A 25650-nucleotide genomic window follows, 5' to 3' on the forward strand; every position below is an offset into this window, starting at 1 on the left:
AATGACATTGTGTCTTTGGGCAAGGCACTTCACCCTACTTGCCTCGGGGGAATGTCCCTGTACTTACTGTAAGTCGCTCTGGATAAGAGCGTCTGCTAAATGACTAAATGTAAATGTACAAAGAAGCCTGAGCTACAAAGACATGGAAACATTGGGGACACTTTACTCAATTACTATTGATCAGTCTGCACTTAGACACACACACACACACACACACACACACACAGATCAGACGACTTTTCTGAAATCTTGTCAGTTTGGCGACAGTTATTTGTTGAAACTAAAACACCCTGCAGCATTTACAGGGATGACGCCGAGGAACGAAGAGTGCCGACTGAACGCCGGGAGGAAGATGCGCTGACGAGGATTAGAGAAGTAACAAAACAACATTCAGTTTAACAAAGTAACAGAACTCCTCACTATACATCACTAAACACCTTGTGAATACTCATAGGACCATGAAAACCCTGTTTCAATGTGGGAATATTTGTCAAACTTCAAATGAATGATCCAAGGAAGACATGAAGAATAGCTGTGCTGAGTCTACGTCATTTCTAGAATGGTCCATTATGATGTGGAAGTATGTGAAAATGTCCTGTTTTTATTCCTTGAAATCAAGAAAGAAAAATTGTATGAAGATAGTATGAAGCTTGTTTTCAACCAATCATCATAAAGGGTTGACACTAAATGAATTAACAGAACCAACCGAAATGACTCCAGAAGGAAGCCATATCATTGAATACCACAATCTTAAGAAAACTGTACTACTTAAAACGTGCCTGAGACTGCAATAGACAAGTCTGCAGCTATCCTATGACATATATAAACTCCTAAAGCATTATCTGGTATTTGAAACAATGGCTGACCAAACCCCCATCCATACTAACCTTGCCGATAACACAAAACAACAAAAACGCAAATTCTCACAGCATACTGTATATTACATATTGTACACACACACACACACACATCTCTGACCTCGGCGAGTCTTAGAGACGGCATTCCGACATCTTTTAGGCCGCCTCTACTAACCAAAGAGCTGTAAATATTCTGAATGTCACAATCTTGAGATTTTACATGAAACATTGACACACATACACCCAAACTAGAAAAAGAATGAGAAGGAAAGTGATGTGTTGAAGATGTTATCTTTTAATAACTTCGCTCCCCTGCTGAAATATCAGTAACTAAACTCCCCAAAGACAGTTTAAATATCTGTTCTCGGATTTTGTCTAGAATTGTTAATTTGACTTTCGAAAGCAGACCTTTTTTCTTTTGCCAATGTAAGCTCAGCCTTCCACCAAACCCTAATCCTGAATAACAGGATAGTCACAGTGTGCACCCCACACACACACACAAAACATCACATACATACACAAACACACTGACATATTTACATTACTGACCTATATCCAGTAATGAAAAGGTTATAGTTATATAAGCAGCATAAGTAAGTTCATTTCTGGTCAGGGTCAGGGTGCAGCAGGGGCAGAGAGAGGAAAACAGGACTGCTGGTCCAAAAAAGTCTGGCCTACCAACAGCTCCGTAACTAGGGCGGACATGAGGCATGGAGCCCAGGAAAGCCGAGACACGGTGAGACAGACAGAGGAGAAGGATGGGTTTTAAAACTTCTAGAATTTTCTCCATAATTCAGTCTACTGTTCCTCTACAGAAGGGTAAAGGGCAGTGGATTGGCAGGTTCCTGCATCCTGCTGCCCCACCGGTAGGCTGGAGGGAGTTTTCAGCACATGGATCTGACCAATCCTGACATCCCAGCAACACAACGGCAACATGGGAAGGAGAGCTGCACGGGAGGAGGAAGTACAGCTAGACAGAGGAGAGGAAGACAAGGCATGGAGGGACGCACGCTCCTCCAGGCCTCAGCACCAGTCTTGGTGCTTCAACACAAGACAGACTGGATGCCATATGACCATAGTGTTGCATTCAAAAACAGTACAGAGCACACACACGTACACACACTCATTTACAGTACATTAGACACACCTTCCCAAACAAGAGAAAGCAACTGGACCCTCCTACTATGGGGCCAGTTGTGTAACCAACACAGAACTAGTCTTCTGGGACGTTCTGTCAAAACATCACCTTGCTATTTTTAGTCATCTTTGCATACGGAGGCAACTGTACTGTGTGTGTTCACCATTTGCCTAACTGTTTAACTGATGTTGCAGTGGGGAAAGACGGGAGAAGAGGAGAGGAGAGAGAGAGAGGTAGACGGACAAAGAAAGAAAGGGACAAAGAGCAAGAAAGAGGGAAAGAGACGGACAGTGAGATTTTGTGTATCCATGACTGGTTATCCCCTCTAACCTCCATCTCCTCCTAAAGCCTTTATTCATTTTAATATGCGGCTTCACCTCCTCCAACCACCCCCAACCTTCCCCTTCTCCAACCCCTCACCAGCCTAGGCCCAACCCCAGTTAAAACAGCCTTTAGCCCCTAAACCTTCTCTTCAGACCCACCCCACCCCATTGGGGCTCTACCCCAATGTAATTAGATTTCCTATTAAGTGATTGCTTAATTATTATGAATATTATTGATAATGGTCTTAGAAGAGGGGGAGACAGTGCAGAATAAAAGAAAACCAGTAATAAGAGAGTGTGTGCGCACCTAAGACGTGCTACACATCTGCTGGGCTCCTAAGAGAATCATATTCTTGCTCTCAACGGAACACACTGGTTGAATAAACATTAAATAACCACCACCAACACACACACACACACACACACACACACTCCAGCTTCGGGCAAGAGCAGACCCTCTGTGGTCTCTAGTCTATTACCCTAACCTCAAGGCCATACTGCTACTGCTGAAATACTGGCTGTGTGTGTGTGTATTCCCATTGCAGTGCACCTCTCTTTTAATAGAAATATTAGCAACCGTGTAGAAACATTGCTCTTTTCCAAAGCTACTTTATAAGGCCTTTGGTTCTTTCACTTTAAGGTCAACTCAAACAGCAGATCTGTCATGTCTGTCAGGCCACTTGGGCTCACTTTACCGACCTGCACACAGTAACATACACACACACACACACACACACAGTAACATACACACACACCCTCTCTCTCACACACACACACACAGTAACATACATACACAGCTTTGCTTTTTAACACTCACACTTTCCCACACACACAGTCCCAGCTCTGTCTCATGCGTCTCCTGTCTAACTAGGCTGTCCAACAACATCTCAAAAAGCCATGATGATAACATGGACTGAAATTTCATCAGCCATTAAACCAGGACATTTGTAGTTCTAAAATGACTGGAATCATGCGTTGATTCGTCATCTGTGGGCCTACACAAGGTGTGACGGCGTAGGTTGACATATACTGGCCATATGAGAAGGGGAGAGGTATTTTAAAATTATTTTCCAGTAATCTGAAGTTAAAATGGTCCACACACAAACCAGAGACCTCATGTTTTTAGAACAAACAACCGCACTCATGCAAATTAGAAGAACAGATGTCTGGTTCTTTTTGTGAAAGGTTTCCGGAGTAAAAAAACAAATAAATACAAAATGTTCATGTGCAAATTATTCCAAGAATTGGTTAGTGTCTTTTTTCCAGATTAAGATTTTTCACAGGCCTAAAATACAATCGCAAAAATAACCCCTCTCAAACCAAGAACAGCTATAACTGAGGGAGTGGTAGCCTTGTCTCACTACAGACAGGAAACACATTGAAATTACAGTTATAAGTCGAATTGTATTTGTACATAAATGTTTCATGCTCATTTAAAAAAGACATTTAAGACATAAATTTACGTTTTATTTTATAAAAAACTATGTGACCATTATAATTATTCACAACTACAGAAATAGCTACATCTTTAATTTGGACAAAGGTTTTATTTCACTTCCTAATATTCATTGAATCAACTTTACACAGTCAAAGTTACCCCAGTAAACACAGAAAAAATTGATGTAATTGTAGAGAGTGGAGACAATCAAACTAGCCAACAGACTAAATAAAAATGCTGTTTTGCATTGTGGGAATGTCATTATAAGAACTACTGAATTACAAAAGGTCACAACTGAATTGTGGGGCAAAAAAACGTTATCAAAAGTTTTTTGATTACCAGGTGAACATTACAATGAGTCAATATTTTTTATTTTAAAAAATCTGACACATGCAGAACATTATTATATATTGTATACATACAAAGAGCAAATAAGAGATATTCGTATTAGTACAGTAACATCTCCTAGTGTTTGTGTGTGTGTGTATGAAATATATAGATATCTATATCTATATGTGTGTGTGTGTGTGAGAATGTGTCGCCTGTGCAAACACCCTGTGTGGTAGGATGGGTGTGGCGTTACACCTCGTGTGGCACTGGGCTGCCTCGATAAGAGTTGATCCTATCCATGCTCCCTCAGTACCACCCGCCCACACACACACACACACACACACACACTTTTACACAAAGTGTCAAAGTACACTGTAGAACACAGCCTAGATGTGTTAATTCGGTGTAAACATAAACAAATAGTCCTAACATGAAATGCAAGACAAGTTTTATATCAACCCCTTCAACACTGACCTCAACCCTGACCAGTCACATACAAGCTTTGAAGTCCAGAATGGCTACTTGTAAACATAATTTAAATGAAAGGTTCTAAAGATTCTAGAACCTTTTAAGTTCTACTACAATTCCATTTCAGATGATATGGGAAAGTGTGGAGAAGTGAAGGTGGTGGCTAACCGTGCGACAAAATACTAGTTACGTGGAGAAGAAGTTCTCTTGTTTATACTTACAGAGAGGAACGAATGGAAGTGTGTGGTGAGGAGATGAGCCCAAACTCCTGATTCTATCCCTAGGGAATCCTCCTCCTTCTGAGAGGTGAGGAGGGGAGAAGGTCTTACCTTCTTCCTGCACAAGTTCTTTTCTCCTAAAACTCAAAGCTCAAACTCAGACACCCTCAAGGAAAAAGGTATTTTGAGACCTCTAACACACACACAGAGAAATCGGCCACCCCGATAGCCAGTCCACCCAAAACTCTCTAAGCCTCTAACAAAGTTTGGTGTGCAGTGACCAAGACCAAGGGAACAAAAAGAGAGAGAAAGAATGGGAGGGATAAAAAGAAAAAAAAAGTGTGACCACTGAGCGAGGTTTAACCAGTATTACTCAAGTTTAGCTTTTCCACGCCTTCGTCCCTTACACACACACACACCACCTGGAGTGAGAGGGGCACAAAGCTGGTTTTGGGAAGCCCTTATTTTTCTCTCTTGTTCCATCTGGCTGCTGCTGCTGCATGAAGCTTGTGCGCACACACACACACACACACACACACACACACACACACACACACACTCCTCTGAAGGTCTACTGGTTGTCTGTGTGAGGGAGTATGAGTAAATGAGTGAAAGAGAAAAAGAGTATGAGGAGGAAAGGATTCAAGCCTCTTCCTTTATTAGGTCTTTCTTTCCCTCCATTTTGTCTTCTTTCCAGTTTCCTAGTCTTTGAACCCACCCATCATTACCTTATAGACCGGTGACTGGCCAACCACAGTGTGTGTGTATGTATGTATGTATGTATGTGTGTGTGTGTGTGTGTGTGTTTGTGTGTGTGCGCATGCGTATAAGATGAAGAGCCTATGTGAACCAAGAGCATGTGTGAAGATATTAAATTCCGAGCGTGCAGCTGTGTATGTGTGTCTGTCTGTGTGACAATGCGACAGTGTGTGTGACAGGATGGATTCAGTGTGTCTAGGTGACAGACATGACTGTACTGAAGTGTAAAGGGGAGCGAGAGAAGCTTGTCGCAGACTGAGAGAAGTGAATGTGATTTGATGGTGACACTGAGAGGGGCTTTAGGCGTACAAATACCATTAGTCACTGCTGTGAAAACCTCTTACTATTCTTCTCTCTCTCTCTCACACACACACACACACCGAGTCCAAATCCCCTACACTCGGTTATTGAAATCAATACACCATAAACACTGTGCCATATCAACAACACTAAGAGAAAATCTGTTCACTCCTTGCCTCCTCGTGTCTCCTTCCTCCCTCCCATCAGAGTGAAGGGCAGACCTGGCCTCACCACAGCCAATGGAGGAGAGAAAGTGAGGAGAGGAGACGAAGAGGAGAAGGCGACACTCAGAGTATTGGGACAAATCATCTTTCAATCCTCCTTCCTCCTTCATTCAACATGCCAACCCCCCTCCCCTCCACCCCATCACCCCCGCCCTCATCCTCCCTACCCACCCCCTGGCCTTCCTCCCCCACCCCCTTACCCCCCCCCCTCGGTCCCCCTCCCGCCCGACCCCCTGCATGCAGACATGAGGTCAGGCTCCAAAGATCACAGGGCGAGATGAGAGGGGGAGAGGGAAAGAGGAAGGGGAGGGTGGGGATCTGCCCTGAAACCGTTCACCCCCCTAGTCCTCTTCAGAACCAGGCCGAACCCGCGCGTGTGTGTGTGTGCGTGCGTGTACAGGCAGTAGAGAGCAGAGGCACTCTTGCAGAAACGTCAGCCCAGGGAAATTCAAATGAGGAACAGAGAGAGAGAGGAATGGAGAAAGAGAGAGAGAGAGAGGTGAGGGAGAGAATGAGGGAGAGAGAGGGAAAATGAGAGGGAGAGAAAGATACAGAAAAAAGAAAGAGAGAAGAAAAGAGAAAAGTAAGACGGGAAAACAGGAGAGAAAATAAAAAGAATAAAAGAAACAATAGGTGCCAAAAAGAGATGGAAAGAGAAAGAGGAATGGAGAGAGAAAGAGCAAGAGCGAGAGAGGGGAAGAGAGGTAAAGAGAGATTGCTGAGACTGCAGGTTAAGATAATGATGGAGATCTGGAGAGATTTGCAGAGAACATTTTTATTCATCTTTCTGATTACTCTCTCCACCCCTCTTTCTGCACTGTTGTCTTTCCCTTGTTTGTTTTTGGCATTAGCGTTACGAGTGTGTGTGTGTGTGTACATATGCATGCAGATTAGAATCCAGTCCTCAATACAAACGCACATATACAAATACATACAAACGGTGTGTGCGCTCCTACACACCTCCAGAAACACATGAATCAGAGGATGAGCAGTGTTAGGAATGCTAACAGCTTACCGACATGGAATCACACACACACACACACACCCCCACACACACACAGTCCCTGTGCCCAGTCCTTATCAAAGTTCTGCAGGTAGGTTCTGAATGCGTTGGACCACACAATATCCTCTTCAGTCCCCCTGACACACACATTTCTACACACGTCCTCCGCAGCATACATACACACACACCCTAAACATACCCTCTCTATACAATAACATGGCACACATAACCATGAAGACACAGCCAAAACCACACGCGCGCGCGCGCACACACACACACACACACACACACACAGCCATTACACAGGCTCGCACACACACACACACACACACACCCCCAACATACAGTTAGGTCCATAAGTATTTGGACATTGACACAATTTTCATCATTTTGGCTCTGTATACCACCACAATGGATTTGAAATGAAACAATCAAGATGTGCTTTAAGTGCAGACTTTCAGCTTTAATTTCAGGGTATTTACATCCAAATCAGGTGAACGGTGTAGGAATTACAATACATTTTATATGTGGCCCCCCCCTTTTTAAGGGACCAAAAGTAATTGGACAATTGGCTGCTCAGCTGTTCCATGGCCAGGTGTATGTTATTCCCTCATGGGAGTTTGTTATTTCATTGACAAGGAGCAGATAAAAGGTCTAGAGTTCATTTCAAGTATGGTATTTGTGTTTGGAATCTGTTGCTGTCAACTCTCAATATGAAGTCCAAAGAGCTGTCACCATCAGTGAAGCAAGCCATCGTTAGGCTGAAAAATCAAAACAAACCTATCAGAGAGATAGCAAAAACATTAGGTGTGGCTCAATCAACTGTTTGGTACATTCTTAAAAAGAAAGAACGCACTGGTGAGCTCAGCAACACCAAAAGACCCGGAAGACCACGGAAAACAACTGTGGTGGATGACAGAAGAATTCTTTCCCTGGTGAAGAAAAACCCCTTCACAACAGTTGGCCAGATCAAGAACACTCTCCAGGAGGTAGGCGTATCTGTGTCAAAGTAAAAAATTAAGAGAAGACTTCACCAGAGTAAATACAGAGGGTTCACCACAAGATGTAAACCATTGGTGAGTCTCAAAAACAGGAAGACCAGATTAGAGTTTGCCAAAAAACAGCTAAAAGAGCCTGTACAGTTCTGGAACAACATCCTATGGACAGATGAGACCAAGATCAACTTGTACCAGAATGATGGGAAGAGAAGAGTATGGAGAAGGGAAGGAACTGCTCATGATCCAAAGCATACCACCTCATCAGTGAAGCATGGTGGAGGTAGTGTTATGGCGTGGGCATGTATGGCTGCCAATGGAACTGGTTCCCTTGTATTTATCGATGATGTGACTGCTGACAAAAGCAGTAGGATGAATTCTGAAGTGTTTCGGGCAATATTATCTGCTCAGATTCAGCCAAATGCTTCAGAACTCATAGGACGGCGCTTCACAGTGCAGATGGACAATGACCCGAAGCATACTGCGAAAGCAGCCAAAGAGTTTTTTAAGGCAAAGAAGTGAAATGTTCTGCAATGGCCAAGTCAATCACCTGACCTAAATCCAATTGAGCATGCATTTCACTTGCTAAAGACAAAACTGAAGGGAAAATGCCCCAAGAACAAGCAGGAACTGAAGACAGTTGCAGTAGAGGCCTGGCAGAGCATCACCAGGGACGAAACCCAGCGTCTGGTGATGTCTATGGGTTCCAGACTTCAGGCTGTCATTGACTGCAAAGGATTTGCAACCAAGTATTAAAAGTGACAATTAGATTTATGATTATGTTAGTTTGTCCAATTATTTTTGGTCCCTTAAAAAGGGGGGGGCCACATATAAAATGTGTTGTAATTCCTACACCGTTCACCTGATTTGGATGTAAATACCCTGAAATTAAAGCTGAAAGTCTGCACTTAAAGCACATCTTGATTGTTTCATTTCAAATCCATTGTGGTGGTATACAGAGCCAAAACGATGAAAATTGTGTCAATGTCCAAATACTTATGGATCTAACTGTACATGATAACAGGCACACATGAACACACACACCCACCTGCATTGCTGTGGCCCCCTCCCTCCAGGTTGAGCTGAATGCTGCTGTCCTCCTTCTGTCGGCCCCCTCCCAGGAACATCCAGCTCTCCAGGCCGTCGGACTCCGACTCGGACCCTGGGTGAGATTTGGGCCGGGATTCTGATTCCGACCCAGGCAATGATTCTGATTCCGACCCAGGCAATGATTGTGATTGTGATCCGGACTCTTCTGAGATCAGAACCACCACAGAGTCCAGACTGGGGCTCCTCCTCTTTTTCTTCCTCTTCTTCTTCTTCTGGGCAGAGTCGAGTCACAGTTCACACACGTGTATCTAATAATCTGACATATTTACACAAATATTCTCTAGTAAACATGCACACACGCACACACACTTTACCTGCTGTGCCAGTATCGAGGCTTTGAGGGGGCGTGGCTTTGGTCCCAGCCTTTGACCTTTCACATGACACACCCCGTCGTCCGTGTCGTCCTCTGAGATTGTGATGACTTCGGTACTCGAGTCGATGACAATGACCTGCGCCTGGATTGACCTGCGACCTTTCACCTCCTTCACCTGCTTTTTCGCTGCTGCTTCCTGACTTCGCTCTGTGTGACGTTGCAGGAGTTGCCGTATGTAGTTCTCACCCTCGTCATGTGACTGGGTAGGCTGGTGTTGTTCGGTTTCCTTCTCTCCTTCCTTCTGTCCTTCCTTCTCTCCTTCCTTCTCCCTTTCTCCCGTGTTGGAAGCATAGTGCAGCTGACTATACAGCTGCAACTCCAGCTCACTGTCGACCTCCGACCCCTCCGACTCGTCCTCAGCGTACAGCTCATCCTCCACTTCCTCCCTCTCCTGGTAGCTACAGAACATCGCCACGGACACCGCAGGACGTGGTTGGTAGTCCTAACACGCTCACACTAAAACATACACAAAGCCAACAGTAAAGAAAGGTAGGAATTAGAATCGGTTATCATCATTATAATCAGCAGTCATCATCTTCATTCTCCTTCTCTTCTTCTACTGCTGTCTGTCAGCATGTGTGAGCGTGCCCAGAGCTGACACACTTTATTAATGAGTTGCCTTAATCAGGATAACCAGCCCAATGGCAAGAAAGCCTGGTTCCAACTACTGCTAGAAAGACACACACATGCACACAGCCACAGCCAGCCACACACACACACAGGGAAAGAGGGAGCCCTGGCCCATTGCCCTGGCTAGCCCTGCGTGTCTGTGCCATGATGCCTAGAGATGATTGTCTCCCAGACCGGCCTCACGGTGGAAACGCCACGCTAGGTGGTCACAGCCCAGACCAGGGAATAAGGACAGAAGAGAAAGAGAGAGGGTGTGTGTGTTAGTGTATATCCCTGGAGACATTAAACTGCTGGAGAGAGGAGCAAATGGCGAAGTGCTGCATAGTTCCATCTTGAAGGTGTTCTAAATACAGACCAGGGTTACTGGTGAAAATGAGCTAGGTAACCCGACTGAATGGTGTCTTCTCTGCTAGCAGTGTGACAGGCAAACTCTGCTTTACCATCCCTAACATTACGCTGGCAAGTACTTTCTGATTGGTGTAAGATCACTACATACGATTTCCCACATATTGAGCAGCGCTCAGCCACAAACAAAAACAATTGCATTTAGCTAAATACATTTATATAGAGAAAATTCCTCGTCAGGGAGTTCACTGGTCGAATGCTAGCTACCTTAGCTAGCTAGTCAGCTACGTTGCCTGGCAGTTTTTCTTCAGACATGACTCAAAATGATGAAGCGTAAAAGACTGCAGAAGAAAATGCGATAACTGCACAAAACAACAACATCATATTAATGCAGTTTCATTTGTTTGTCACTGTTACATGGAGATCATGCTTGCAATTCTTCAAAAGCTCTGCCTTTGACCTGGGTCCACGTGTTTATCAACTCTGTAGCCGGTGGCATGTAAACAAAGAAGTTTTGGTAATTAAAACTGCCATCACAACACTAAACCAAGCTCTTCGTCCGTGATCATTGGTGAACTGACGTTAACCATGCTAATAGTGTCAATGGACCAAAGACTCACCGAAATTACCCGAAATTTAGCAAATTTACAGATGCATGTTCTCTCTTCTCTCCCCTTGCTGCTCTCAGACCTCTTCCGGGGTTGTCAACGAGAAAAACGTTGGCCAACCATATGCTCAAAAGAACTCCCTGGGATTTTGCTATCGGCTTCATGAAACTCATACGTAAAAAAACAAAAAACAAAATCGAAACAATAATGACCATATTTAAGTATCATGCCTTTATAGATATTGCAGTAATTGTTTATATTTATCTAAATAGGGAGAACCTTTACATGGTGTTTGCATCGATCACATCATATGATGTGCCACCGTATGACATGTAGAAATAAACTTTTGTGTGCTCACTGCTCAATGGTTTATGATTTAGCATTTTACCGTTGTGGCGTGAGCATATCTCACATCCATTTCGTTGTTTGTTGAGCAAGGCCCAGGCGTTTCCTTTTCAACCCTCTTAACCCGAGGAAAATGAAAAATGTTCTTGACAAACCTGTCAAGAATATGTTAGAGGTTATGTTTCAGGTTATGTTAAATGCTATGTTATAGGTTCCTATACACTATATTACAGTACTGTCATACTGTCATCCAGGGATAGAAATGAGAATATGATAGTAACATCTATCAACTCCATTTGTGTTGATTCCTATACATAGCTATACTAGCACACACATTTACATCTCCTTTATTCGCCTGTTTCCTAACATCAGACTTTCTATCATGATAATTGTGAAAAAAATGTCAAATAGGTTCCTATTTCTGATGATACAAAATTGTCTGGATGAATGCCATCTGATCCTGGCGGTGTCTCCATGCATGTCACACCCAGGAAAGGCCATCACAAAACTCTGATGGCTTCTTCTAAAGGTTACACTCCCATCTAGAACACCACAATTCCCTTCCCCAAATCCTCACATCCCACACAAAACCCAACCCTCTCCTACATCTGACTGTTACAGGAGAAGAAAAGAAGTCTATCTCTTTATGTGTGTGTCTCTCTCTCCCGATTTCTCTCGACCGCTCTCTCTCTCTCTTTCCCTCCTTCCCTATCTAAACTAGATGCAGGTCAGATATGCCTGGCTGCTCCAGTGATGCTGCAGTCTGATGCCTGGCCCATCTATGTAAGCCTCCATTCCCCTTACTGTTTTAAAGAGCCAGGGCAGGACATGGTGATGCTGAATGGGAACGTCTGGCCTCGTCGCTTCTCTCGCCCCCGAGTCCAAACCATTGGTGTGTTGCAGATGGACTCACCACAACAACGAGGGTTCTAGACTTCCTTATTACTTACCAATCACACAATCCCCAGCTGTCTGTTCTGCCTGACGACAGATCCTTATTGGGAAGAGGGAAGCATAAGAAGCATATTATTGTCATCACTTACTGTAATGGAGCCCAGACAAAGCCTGCTTACTTATTTATCCTGGCTCTATTCTGAGAGAGTGATAAGAATACTTCTGAAAGGGATTTTGAACAGAGATCCTTAGGTCTCTTGGTAATGTGGGATGAATGATAGTCATCTTTGCAGATTGATACCCTCATCTTGAGTTTAAACATCCCTAACTGTTCCTCCAGAAGTGTTATGGCTCTGGCTCTGAATGTAATGCCTAGATAACGGCAGGCTAGTTGAACATAATGTCTAGATAATGGCAGGCTGGTGCAGATTGTTCTGCTAGGACTTTAGGGTAGGCTGTGTGACAATAGTACATACTAGGGTCTCCTGTTACAATACCAAAGTATATACTAGGGCCTCCTGCTACCATATACTAGTGTAGAGTGCCCTGCTACCATACAAAAGAAACTAAGTTCTCCTGTGAGAGGGAGTTCCATTTTATATCATCTGATTTCGGACATGAACTGAGATCTGAAATCGAGAGTTACGAAGTGTGCCGGAATTTAGTCTCCGATATTGAGTGGGAAAGAAAAGAGGAGTGTTGTGGCATTGTAAAGGTAAATGAGAAATGATGTGTGTGTGTGTGTGTGTGTGTGTAGAAAAAGTCCTTGCATCTTTTCAGTCCAGGTTAGTGTCTATAGGGATTACATTTGGGAACAAGAGAAAGGATCCTATACACACACACACACACACACACACACACACACACTCACACACACACAGCAGGTCCTAGTCACCTCACATAATGCCACAGCACTTCTCTCCCTGTCGCGGGTATAAAACCCACACTGACGTGAGTCGTGTTCGCCCTTGTCCCATCGTCACGCTGAAATGTTTACCTTGACACGCAAATGGCCTTGTGTCATGTTGTGTCACATAACGTTTCATGGACAAATAACGTGACCCACTTCTCAATTCGCTCCTATGTACCCCAAGACCCCACCACCCCATCCCCACTTTTCTTGCCTAAGACAAGGTCCTGTGTACACAAGGCTTCAAACCAGAATACCTTCCTGTCACCTACAACCTCCCAGATATAGAGCACATAGACATATTATGCTCTTTTTTTCTCATTTTTAAATGAAGTCCTGTTTACAGCACCACCATAATGCACAGCTAGGAAGTTTGCAGTTCCAGTATAATGCTTCAGATAACAGCAACGGAAGCTGTTAAATATGATACACCGTAATGCTAAAGCTAACCAAGTCAGAATGGAAGCAGCTAACACTAGTGTTGATGTCCCCCTGTGTGATGTGTGAAGTCACTGTAGCCTACACTCAAACACAAAACAGTGGTATTAAACTATAGAACAATGGAAGTACCTTTGAGAACACAAAGGCTCCACATTCACGTAGCCTACATTAAACTTACAATGTCTAAGCCTATGTCCAAATTTGTGTTTCATTTGTGTAAAATGATACATATAGAAAAATTAAAACACGTGCATTGGGTTTTTTTTTCCAAAAAAAAAAAGGTGAGTTTTCCCTTTTTTAGGTCTTTGCTATAAACGGCAATTGTAGTTCAAAATACGCTAATCCATAATAAGAGTCTCATGCCTAGTGTTTCTACATAGTTTTACATTTTCCAACCTATTAATTTTTTATTGTTATTGTTGGTATTGGTTTATCACATATATACGATAACGTCACGGAAAATGTAACCTTAATGACTTAAGGTTTGTAACCATTCATGGCCGACAGTCTCAACTTTAACCTACACCTGTTCTCCCTGTGAGGCCTGCAGTCCAAAAGCTTTACATCAAAACTTAACGTTTGGGTGAAAGCCAAAAGGCTTTATACAGACAAAAGTGTATCTTCTCATTTTATTTGTTTACTCATTGTTCAATCGTCCCTTAGTTCTTGTGTCTCGCGCTCTTAATGCGATTTTTCCAGTTCCGCTCGGTCAGAGCGTGGGTCACGAAACCAATATCCCAACTCTCTTCGACTCCGCCTCATATTAATTACATTAATTAGCAGATAAATAGAAAGAAAACAAACAAATTATATTATGGCGAATTTACAAAGTGGGTTTTTAAGGAAACAGAAACACGTGAACTTTACTCAAAGACAGATCTGCCGATATGAGCCAGCCTTTCACATTAACATCAAGAAAAGCCTTTAAATTTGATCAGACAAATATTTGATAATGTATCATCTTGGCCTATAGCCTATTCTAGTAATCAACTGATTTTAAATATTTTTTTGCTCCTGATGTAATCGGCCGGTGAAGGATTTTTAAAAGATCCATTTTATTTAACCTACCCTAATTGATTGACAGCATTGAACTGGATTAGAACAAATGCATAATACTAACTAGCCTATACATCAACGACAAAAAGAATACAACAGTAATCACTAGCCTATGTGACTCCTGCTAATAACAACAATAACAAACAAATAATAGCCTACAATATTGTTAAAAAATTAGGCTATTACCTACGCAAAATGTGCTTTATAGAAATGTACCATTTACAATAGGCCTAGGTCTACCAGAGATGTACTTTTTTTTAAACCCTGTTTGTAGAAGAGAAAGCTCTAGGTTAATAGACTAATGCAATTAAATAGCCTAAATAACCGAATAAGTGAATGAATATGTAAATATAATGAGCGTAGTTTATTTGTGACGTTTCTCGAAGATCTGACTTTTAAGATTCTTTTTATGATTTGGACAAACCCTGCTGCTGAAATGTGGGTGCACTTACGATAGTTTTGCCCCAATATATAGGCTATCCCTCGAAATATCAGAAGAAGAAAAATACTGAAAATAAACCTTGTCTCGTTCATAGTTACCAGTATGTATTTTTGTAAGATTTTGTCCCCAGGTTCAATGATACAGCTATAGTTTCCATATGCATGCAACTGAAGTTCAAAAAGCAGCTCCACGATGTGGCAAACTGCTAACATGTCAAAACTTAATATATTTAGTTCCATTATCACTTAACAATGTCCATGTTGAATGAATGAAGAAAAACGGTCATTATTTGTGTTATGTTGTGTTTTTTGTTTTCGACGACCTCTGGTCGTGAGCGAAGGTCAGGGTCGTAGGGGAACAGCGCGAGACTACAAGCCGAGGAAAATGGGGTCTCTGTCTCGCGCTTTGTTCCGCACTCAATTGTCTAGATGTCGCGCGTGAACCCTGGGACCCGCCAGTCTTATGTTTTCCATTTCACCTCTCCCGCGCCATTCAGAGGCTAAGGTCTCTCCATAGCGCATACTTTGGAGCCGTATCCCGTCCTGGACAGTTTCTCTAGATATACCGATACACGGGGTCAATTGCATTAATTGCATTCAAATACATATCATATGAAAATCGATGCAATGTATGGCACTGAGCACTCAAGCGTCTCCAAACACAGCCATGCGTAAAAGGTGTCCGCGCGCGCAACAGGTGAATGAAGAAGTTGGAAAGCAGCCCTCGCCATGCACACTTTGGGAGAAGTGCAGACCTCTGTGCAATTTCCTCGCTTCGCACACATACTGTTGGATATCTCTGTCCACATGAATCGTATGAATTGTTTGTTGGAGGACGTTTCTTTACCGCTTCAAACCATTAACTTACATGTTTCTATTGCTGTTCCATGTTCTAAATAGCACATGATGTTGCGCGGATTGAACTGATTGAAAATATATCAGAGAGGGGGTGGAAAGAAAGAGAGTACGTGCGTGTGTGAAGAGAGGGGCAAAAGTTTGGTTAAGTGGAACTCTGCGACAGATGCGCGAGCAATGGGACCGCGCCCCTGCAGGGGGTGGGTGGGGAGTCAAGTGTGTGTGTGTGTTTGTGTGTGCGTGCGTGTGTGCGTGCGTGAAGAAAAAAACAGCGGACATGAGCGCACATTGAGAGCGCGGCTCTTTTACCCGGCGTGATCATTTCACGCTTCCCCCGAAGCCCTTTTTCCACCTAAAGCGTTTAGTCGCAGCTCACTGAACACTTGCAGTCACGCAATAGGGAGCGGAAGGGTCGAATTATTTCAACCTACAACTCCCCAGAAAGTACTGTAGGGAAAAGAAAAAGAGGGAGAAGTAGAAAAAAAGTGTGTGTGGGAGTGAGGGTGAGGGGGGCTGAAAAAAAGTTTTTGTTCTTTCCTTTTTTTCTGTTCCATCCATCCCGTTCGCCAGCTCCTCCCAGGGCAGTATGGAGCAGGATAGTCCTTCACTCACGCTGGGGAGAACAGGTAGGGCCGCTGGCTCTCTTATTACATTTGCGGTTGAGGGGAGTTCTTATAATATTAAAACACATGGCCGTCTTTGTGGTTGTCTTCGTTTCTTCTAATCCTGGTGTTAATGTTTGGAAGTTATTTTAGGCTATTTACGTTGGTTTGATATCTGGGTAGGTAGGCATGTGTGGGTATATAGTCAAGGTTTTGAAGGTCCTACTGCCTTTTCATGCATTTAGGCAATGACCTTTCTAAAGTCTCTCTTTCTGCTGTCGTTGAAATAGCATCATTAGGAATCGTAACGTTTATTATTCTTGTTTATTTGTAAAGGGACATGTTGGAATGGGAACTAGATCCTGTGTTTGCATGTGTGTCTACAGTAGGCCTCACCATGACACACTAGGCCGCGCTATCGATCCCATCTGGACTGGTCTGGTCATACGTCCACGGATGTATAAAGTGTGTAGTTCATGAACTTCAATGTTTGAAGGGCACTGTTTGATTATTGCCGTGTAGCTTTCTGCTTCAGCTGTGCAATATGTTGGTGACTGATTTGTGATCTCCTAACTCAAGCTTGAAAAGGCAGACGCACGTAGGTTTAGCACATGCACACAGACACACGGATACGTTATTCAATTCAATGGAACAGATGATGATCTGAACTGTATGATCTTTTCATCTGAAAAAGACGCTGTCTCCTGCTCTGTTGTTAAATTATTACAAATTACCAATCAATAGAATGAAAAACACTTAGCCCACAAGAAATATTTCTGTTTCAATGTGATGTGATGTGCAGGCTTGGAGCCTGTAGGCCTACTGTAGGCCTAATGTTACAGCGGCAGTGATCACGACTTTCTAAGTTTTCTTCTTTCCTTCACTTTTCTTTCCCTGTTGTGTACCCATGTGTTTGACTAAAGGATCAAAGACGCATAGCTGAGTGTCAGTGCTGCAGTCTCCATGTTTCTATGCAACAGGTCATCCCTTCTCTTTATGCTCGTATATTCATAAAAGCAGCGGGGTGTTTGTACAGAACTAGAGCAGCACATCGACCCTCCTATGGCACCCAACGGGCATCCAATCATTTCATACCGGTGCCCGCTGCGGCGCCATTGATAAAACGTCGTTTGTCATTTATAACCTGTGGGCATCCAAATTATTTCCCCCCCATTTTGACAAGTGTTGGATGTATTTGATTGGGCTGGATTATACTGTAGAAAAATGACAAATGGGATTATATGAGCAATGGTGTACCGAGTTCCTTAGGCTTGTTAACCTTCCATGTTCATATGTTGATAGCCTACGTCATTCTGCAGGTTTACTATTGTTCAACACAGAGTTGCTGCCTTGATTTAACATCGTACCCCATCGAGTTAGAAAGCAAAATCTAAAAACTAAACATTTGAAACTTCCACAATATATGTGATTGGCGGTTTGCCTGGAGGATGCAATAGCCTACTTGTCGTGTCCTATGTTCTCCTGTCTAGCCCTGCGTTTCAGGAGTGTTGTTCAGCAGAGAGAACTAGGAAATGGCCAATAAAGGATTTGTCTCCGTGAGTGTTGAATGGTAGGCTATGACCTTTTGACCGGGCTGGGCTGGACTGGGGATCAATAAACGACCTCCCTTGTTGTAGTTTCTATCTCATGGTTTTCCTTCAGACGACTTCCTCCTACTTTTAAATACGGACGTGTTCGGGATGCAAAGAAATAGACTACTAGAGAAAAAAGAGAGGAAACAGCTAAATCTAAATGGGACTTGTTTTTTTGTATAATTCCATAGTCATTGGCACCTCCGTTCAACACCAGCGTCCTCCGGGTGCGCTTTACGTCTCCTGAAGGTTGCAAGTTCCGGTTACATTTACAGGTTCAGAGGCCAAGTTGCGTATACAGAAGCCACTGTCAGTCAAGGACTCCCCTGGCCGCTCCAGTTCATTGATAGACAGGACCCCCTGGTAGTCGGTGCGCGCGTGTGCGTGATTATGCAGTGTGACAGGCCAGTTTCTAACCAGTGACTTTTTCATATAATTGTGTACTGCCCGTGCACGTTCATTTCCGATCGTTTTACGACGCCATCTCACTGTTTGAAGGGTCCGCAGGTAGTCTCTCCGATGGGGGCGGTGACCCGGATACACATCGTCAGATAGCGAGAAGTGTAGAGGATGCAGATTGTAAACCTCTTTTGCCGATGTAAGCAACAGTATAGCCTATTGGCAAAGGGGGTCATGTCTGACGGTTTGGTATAGTCATGGGTAAGATAGTCCCAAGTCCCAAGTCCCAAGGTGAATCCTTTTCGTCTAGTCCGGTGTTTTAACCTAGCCTTTTGGTCCTGAAAGGTCGCAGCGTGACGTTACTGATCAGCTATAATTTAGCAAACCGACCAATTAAAATAAAGTAACACATTAGTTAGAATCTTGACCATTGTTGTTTTTTTATTTTACACTGTTCAGAGACTCGCTTTCTAGTCAATAGCTCACTTTATTTATTAGCTATGACTTTCACAAACGAATGCCAACTTAAGAAGAGATGGGCCTTTCTCATTATGTGTACAGTCAACGGGCGTGTAATCAACGAGCTCGTGGAGTTATGTCGTGCGCTATTAATTTTTCATTGCTTTTTCGTTCGAGGCTCACGCACGCAAAAGCCTGCATATAAGAGGTACAGGGAGGCAAGACCCAGACAACAACGTTGCCTCCAAATTTGCCTCCAAATGATTATCACGTCTCAACCAAATTCGGAGAAAAAGCTTTTTATGCACCCCCCCACCCCCCTTTCCGACACGCGGGAAACATTGCAGAGGTAATGAAATATGGTAATGGTTTAGAACCCCGGATTAGACTCGTCGCATGCCCTGATGGAAGTTTTCTCAAAATTTTCCAGCCTAAAGCAACAACAATTTGTATACATGATTGATTGTGTTTGGCGTTTTTAATTGCTTATGCATTTAATTTGCTAATCGGCAAGAGCGGGATAAGGACGGTATTTTTTTCTGGCAAAAGGAAGGCTATATCTTTAAAGCAACTTGGCAAAGCAGTGAAACCAACGATGAAAAAAGCGAACATTGATACAATCCAATAAAAACAATTTCATTTTGACTTCGAATTCATCCTGAACTAACTATTTGGCCCTGTAATTTAAGTTAGTATCAAAGCTGCTTAAATCTGAACATGTCTACCACAGTAATAGTTTTGAAATATAGGCCAAATTAAAATCATGACACGATTAATCATGGGTTTTCCTTTATTTATCATGATTTGCTATATTCTTTTCTTAACGTGTTTCTCTGTGGCCTATATCGTCAAACAAATAACCTTATAAATCTCAATGTATAGCATCCAACTAAAACATTTCAAAAGAGGATTGCAGCCTACGTCCAGTCTATTGGACTGTAAAACTCTACCATAGTTGCGTTAGGCCTATTTTCACTTTCGTCTACCTGTTCTTCTCCCTCTGTTCTCCTTTTGGCCTAGTTGTTTATTTCCAAAGCAATTCATGTCAATAAAACGTTTGAAATATGAATGAGGATTAGGGTGAATGCTTGAAATCTAGTGTTTGATCTCTGACAATCAGTGGATTATAAAGAAGCGTAAGTGTTGAATGTTGCAGAATGCAGCCGATTAACGTCATTAGCCTACTGATGTGTTTGCTACGTTATTTAGAGTCGTTAAAAGCCCCACAACAAAAATATAATGTTTCTAAAATATGTTAAATAGGCTTATCCTATCAACAACTGACATGATGTTGGTTCCTAAGCCTTTGGCTTTATAAAATATTGAAATCTATCAGAGAAAGACGCATCTTCAGTCGAATGCCGACTAATGTGGTCTGAGTATTGGACAAGTGTTTGTGTGCGTATCTGTAGGTGTGCGTGCGTGAGTTGGACTTTCAAGGACCCCAAATGTGCTCGCCCTCTCGTGGTCCCCGCAGGAAACAGCCTTCAGAGCAGAGCTGATTCCAACACCAGTCAGCTTGGAGCCTGTAGACTTCTCCTGCATATAGTTTTGCGTGTTTTAAGCAAAATATTGAATATTCTCAGATCATGTTTGGTGACAACAAAAAATTGTGAACTAGGCTATTGTCATTTACGTCAGTAAACCCTGTCAAAATAATAAATCAAGTGTTTTTTTGTATACAGGATGACAATATGTAACAAATTAAATTAATGTTATAGTATTTAATTTAGGTTTATATATACTCGATGATTATTTTTGATTTTTCTCCCTTAGTGTTTGGCGCTATTGTAGCCAAACCTTTTTGTACAATCTTCGTCCGTTTCAGTTTGAAATAACCTAGCCTTGTTTAAAAACTGTTAACATAAATAACAGTTTTTGTTGGTCTGGTGCATTGTATGTGTTGGTAACATATCGTCTGTGGATTGTACCAGTTTACAAAAACAGTTTAACCAGCCTACTTGAATTTTCATCGATGTCAAGATGGCATATTCGATTGTAAGGAAATTCTTTTATGCATTAAACCTAAAACGTGTTGAAGGAAATGCCTGTGCAGTCTGACGGATTCACATCACAGACAAAATGATTAAACGTCGAGAAGAGGAAGAGGGAAAAATAACACTATTTAATTTGGTTGATGCTGTAGGCTATTTGGGTAGTTAATATTTCAGAGGTGAAGCCGAGTTATGCCCTCCTAACACACGTGGGACGAGTAAGTATTGAATCTCTCTCATTTTGGTGTGTTGAATATGATGCTGGCCAGTTGCATTTGATTAAAAACGGCACCGTTTGGGATACACAATCAATTAAGTAATGAGTGCAGATGCATGTTTCATAGCTATCTACCTCCGAGTTATAGGAATAATAATCCAGGATTGGATAAGACTTGCGCTCTCAATAACACTGTTCTGACTCCATGTCTGCGAGCTGTTGGTAGAATCCGTCCCAATCACATGTTGCCCTTTTCAGTAGAAATAAATAAAAACGTACAAAAATCGTTTATTGGGACGTTTAACTTATTGAAATGCAGTGACTTGATGTTTTTCGTTTTCATGTTCGTTAGTCGTTAAGTGGAGTGGTCAGAGAGGGGACATCTTTCAATTCTAGGGCAAGGTTCAATTTTAAGGCCTAACTGCAACTAAGCCTCTTTTCAATAATTCTCAATTAATTAGCCGTTTAATATTGACATGAATAAATTTTGTGTGAATGGATATAAATGCAATAGGTGTTTTACCTTGGTAATTGAAATTAAACATACAATCATTGAGTCCCAAACCCAGTGTCGCCACACAAGCCATCCTATTTGTCAACTAGAAATTCGGACGGCGCGTCATTCGCCCGCAGGATTTGGACCAACCAATCACTTTCCTCCTCACCAGATGCTATCAGGGGTTGGTGGTGACGAATAGCAATGCCTGGGCCGTGATTGGCAGGCTTGGGTGTGAGTGACACCAGCGCGCGGGCGTGTGTAGTAGGTCCAAGGGGCTTGCGCGCGGGCGCTGTCCACACGAGAGCTGGTCCTGAAACGCGGCGTGCGCAACTGTGATCGCTCGCGCTGTGACTGGACCCACAGGGAGGTAGCGTCTTGCTGTAACTAAAGCTCTGACAGAGGGAGCGGTAACGTGAAGATACATACCGGTGAATGTAACGGGATTGTTTTTCTGTTTGTTACAAGGCATTCCTGTACTAACACGCATCTCTGGGATTCAATTTGGGTGTGTGCGTAAAGGGCAACAAACCTCTAACACACAAACCCAGATCTTCTCTTTTTCACAACGGGACAACAACTCTCAAGTCTGAAAACCTTAACATCAGGTTCCGTTTATCATTTCTTTTTATTTTCTGTCGTTTGATAAACTTTCCGGTTTGAGCCCCTCAGATGTGCGCTCTCGTTTTGCTCCGATGCGCTCCTATGGAAGCCATGGCAACGTTGACGGAGTCTACCAGCAAGAGAGAGGACTGAGGACGCGTCGTTTTCTCCAGTGTCTGGAGTACCGAGAGAAATGTTCAACGCTGAATAAACTGGAAAACCGGACATCTTGGATTTGGAGCGAATATTTTACCCAAACAGACATATGGGGGATTTCAACGGCGCTTAGTTCATACCGGTCACGGTGTTAGAGTTTAGAGTCTACCGGTTTGGTGGATCAGGGGCAGGCACAGCTCCCTGCCTTACCGGTTCAGTCACAGTTCAGGGGTCACACGGCCAACGGACCGAGAAGCAAGAGATTCTGTCACCAAGAGATTTAGGCTACCCACGTTCCTAATTGATTCCGTTTTTGACCTCTTATTTTAACAATTATTCTTAATTTATTTTAGCTTTTTTTTGAGAGAGAGAGATGAGTTCTCTTGATCCACTAAGGGAGTCAAACCCGTTGATATTTATGCAAATGTAATATTTCTCCCCATCTTCCCAAGCTCGGTGACCTTAAAGTCTCAATGAAGAAATCGATTTAACGTTTGGTTGTAGTCTGTTCCACGTCCTTTCATTATCAGTCAAATGTGTTACCTTTATTATTATTATTATTGTGTGTGTGCCTAGGGTTAACCCTAACCCGAGCTTTGTGACTAGTTATATTTCAAGATTTTTTTTTTTACCCTTTCAAAGTTTTTTCACTTTCATCAACTGAACAAAAACATTTCACAAAAGACAAAACTTCTTGGAAGGACCTTTTTAGTATTTTTGTAACTCTATTGCGTGCAAAATACGAGGACCCGGTGACCTCGTGAAGACACACGTACCGTAGGGGCCTCCATCCCCCCACGCGAGACCTTACAGATGGAGATTCACTGTAAGCACGACCCGTTCGCGGCAATGCACAGTGAGTAACGTTTTCGGCAACCTACATGTCATCTCTAGACCGTTTTATCAAGTTGACTTAAGACTCTTAATACTTAAATACTTTCACACAAACTCTCAAAACATAACAGACTATGGTCTACATCAGCAATTCCAGAAACGTAAATCTTTTACGTTGCTTGGTTGAAGGAAATACAATTGCATGGTCATGTATCAGTGTTGCATAGGCCTAGTGAATTGGTTTGGTGATAATATCTGGATAGTAGCCTGCCGGGGCAAGCGATATTCCTGTTGTTTCTTTAGGGGAAATGAGGGGTGGGGGTGGAGGGATGGTGTGGATTGAAAGGTGAGGGGGCAAGCAAGCAGCCAGCGAGGTAACAAAGCATGACTAAAAGCTGAACTTGACCCATTGTTATGAAGCCTCAAACCCCTACCAATAAGGTTAACCTGGTTACACGGACACACAGGTACATAAGCGCTAGACCGGGGCAATTTGAGGGTGCTCATATGCGCTCATAACGCATGTTTTGTCATGCACTGAAAAACGAAGAGAACGAGAGAGAGAACAGGACGGTAAAACCTGGTCACTCAATCGTGACATGGCGGGCAACAGCGCATCAGGTCACGTTTTTTTCTCTACCCCCCTCCCTCCTCACTTTTCTCTCTCTGTCTCTTTCGCCCTTTCTGACCCTCACATTGCATGCCCTTGTTTTTATTCTTGATAACTGAAACCCGATCTTCTTTTGAATTAATTTGCCTCATCTGCCTACATAGGTCTTACCTATAAGTCCGCAAGCGATACACAGTTAAGATGAAAAATTTCTACATGTTCAGATTTGCCTTTTCAGTGGCAGTGTTAACGATGGTCATATTAATGATGATAGGACTACTGACAACACTAATACGTTAATAATGTGTTGGATGACCATCAATATTTTGTAACTTCAGTAGTGAAATAGCCTAACTTATGCAAAAGAAATAAATAAATCAAACAAATCGAATCCTTCCATGAAATCAGAATATGTAGACCATTAGTCATCTGTTAGCTTATTATTATTATTATTTAACAATAAAGCCTGGCTGCATAGCCTATCATGTCTAGCTATTGCCGTTACGCTAATACCAAATAATACCCGCGGGTATTGCAGCGTGATTACCAGGTTTACCGAGGGATCCCGGAGAAGACTTGTCCCCTCACACTCCGTTATGTGGAATGACAGTCATTCTCACGCCACGTTAAACGCTAGATTAAACGGACACATTTCAAAAGCTAGAACGAATCACGTTTCCTATCCATTCCGGCTTTTGAACCACCAGACCGTTTCTTTCCAGCCGCTAAATTATCTGGAGCTCGACAGTGGCGAGGCTAAAGATACTTCAGGGCCCGGGGATGTTTTAAAATGATTTCACACAAATGTCAAAGGTGGCGAGGGAGCGAGCGAATTTACTGTGAAGCTTAAACTTTATGGCTGTTAGTGTAGCCTAAGTTTAAGGTCTATGCTTGTCTGAAAACTGATCTGTTTATCTGAGGGTGCGAAAATGTTTGTGTGTACGTTTTTTAAAGAATGCAAGATGTTGATTGCAGGCTAGATTTAGACAATGTTCAAAGCACGTAGGCTAATACAATCAAATGAATGAGATCAGGCTATTGTATTTAAACGTTTATTTTGCCAATGAAGGAATTTAATTAATTAACATCTATATCATGATTGTTGACTTTCACTCAAAATCCTATAAATAGGATATGTTGGTCATTTTTGGAGCAGTAGGGTTATTTTAGTAGGCTACAAAAAGCACACTTCCTAGATTTCAGCAATCGTAAAATGTGAAAGTAATAACCCTGCCGGATTTAAAAATTAAAACTGAAAAATCCAACGAGGAAGACATTGTATTTATGTAAAAAACGTGTAGGCCTATGTATTGTCGAAAACACCTTTAACACGTCTCATACACACCATTTTATTTGAATCAGCTTAAACTTTTTTTAAAGGCTGTTATTATTTCAGTAAAAAATAAAAGCAGGATCAAGTCTTCACACGTAGCCTCTGCTCTAGGCAAACCAAAGTATTTTCTACAACACAAAAGCTACATCAGAAATGGGACATTTAGAATAAAATATGATATAGGCCTAATCAGAACGCAGCTGTTTTTTTGGGGTGGACAATAGCCTACTGGGTAGCCTACCATCGGCACATACATAACCCATTTCCTAACAAACAGTGAGCAAATGTTAGTGT

At 42.6% G+C, this 25650-nt stretch overlaps 1 protein-coding gene across 5 annotated transcripts in view; it reads right to left on the reverse strand.

The window, feature by feature from the left end:
* The window catches only part of zcchc7 (zinc finger, CCHC domain containing 7), a 28662-nt gene extending 17399 nt beyond the window's left edge, over positions 1-11263 (reverse strand). The window contains exons 1-3 of one of the 5 annotated variants that reach the window (XM_062478766.1): positions 11132-11263; positions 9478-9992; positions 9102-9375 (exon numbers count right to left, since the gene is read on the reverse strand). In XM_062478766.1, the coding sequence (XP_062334750.1) occupies positions 9102-9375; positions 9478-9945 (742 nt within the window). In that variant the 5' untranslated portion in view covers positions 9946-9992; positions 11132-11263. Of the gene's footprint in view, positions 1-9101; positions 9376-9477; positions 9993-10778; positions 10883-11131 lie in introns of those variants that run through there. The other 4 variants (XM_062478771.1, XM_062478770.1, XM_062478769.1 and 1 more) reach the window with 4 other exon arrangements.
* Between the last annotated feature and the right edge of the window lie 14387 nt (positions 11264-25650).

Source organism: Osmerus eperlanus, chromosome 14 (genome assembly GCF_963692335.1).
Source record: "Osmerus eperlanus chromosome 14, fOsmEpe2.1, whole genome shotgun sequence".
In the NCBI taxonomy this organism is placed as follows: domain Eukaryota; kingdom Metazoa; phylum Chordata; class Actinopteri; order Osmeriformes; family Osmeridae; genus Osmerus; species Osmerus eperlanus.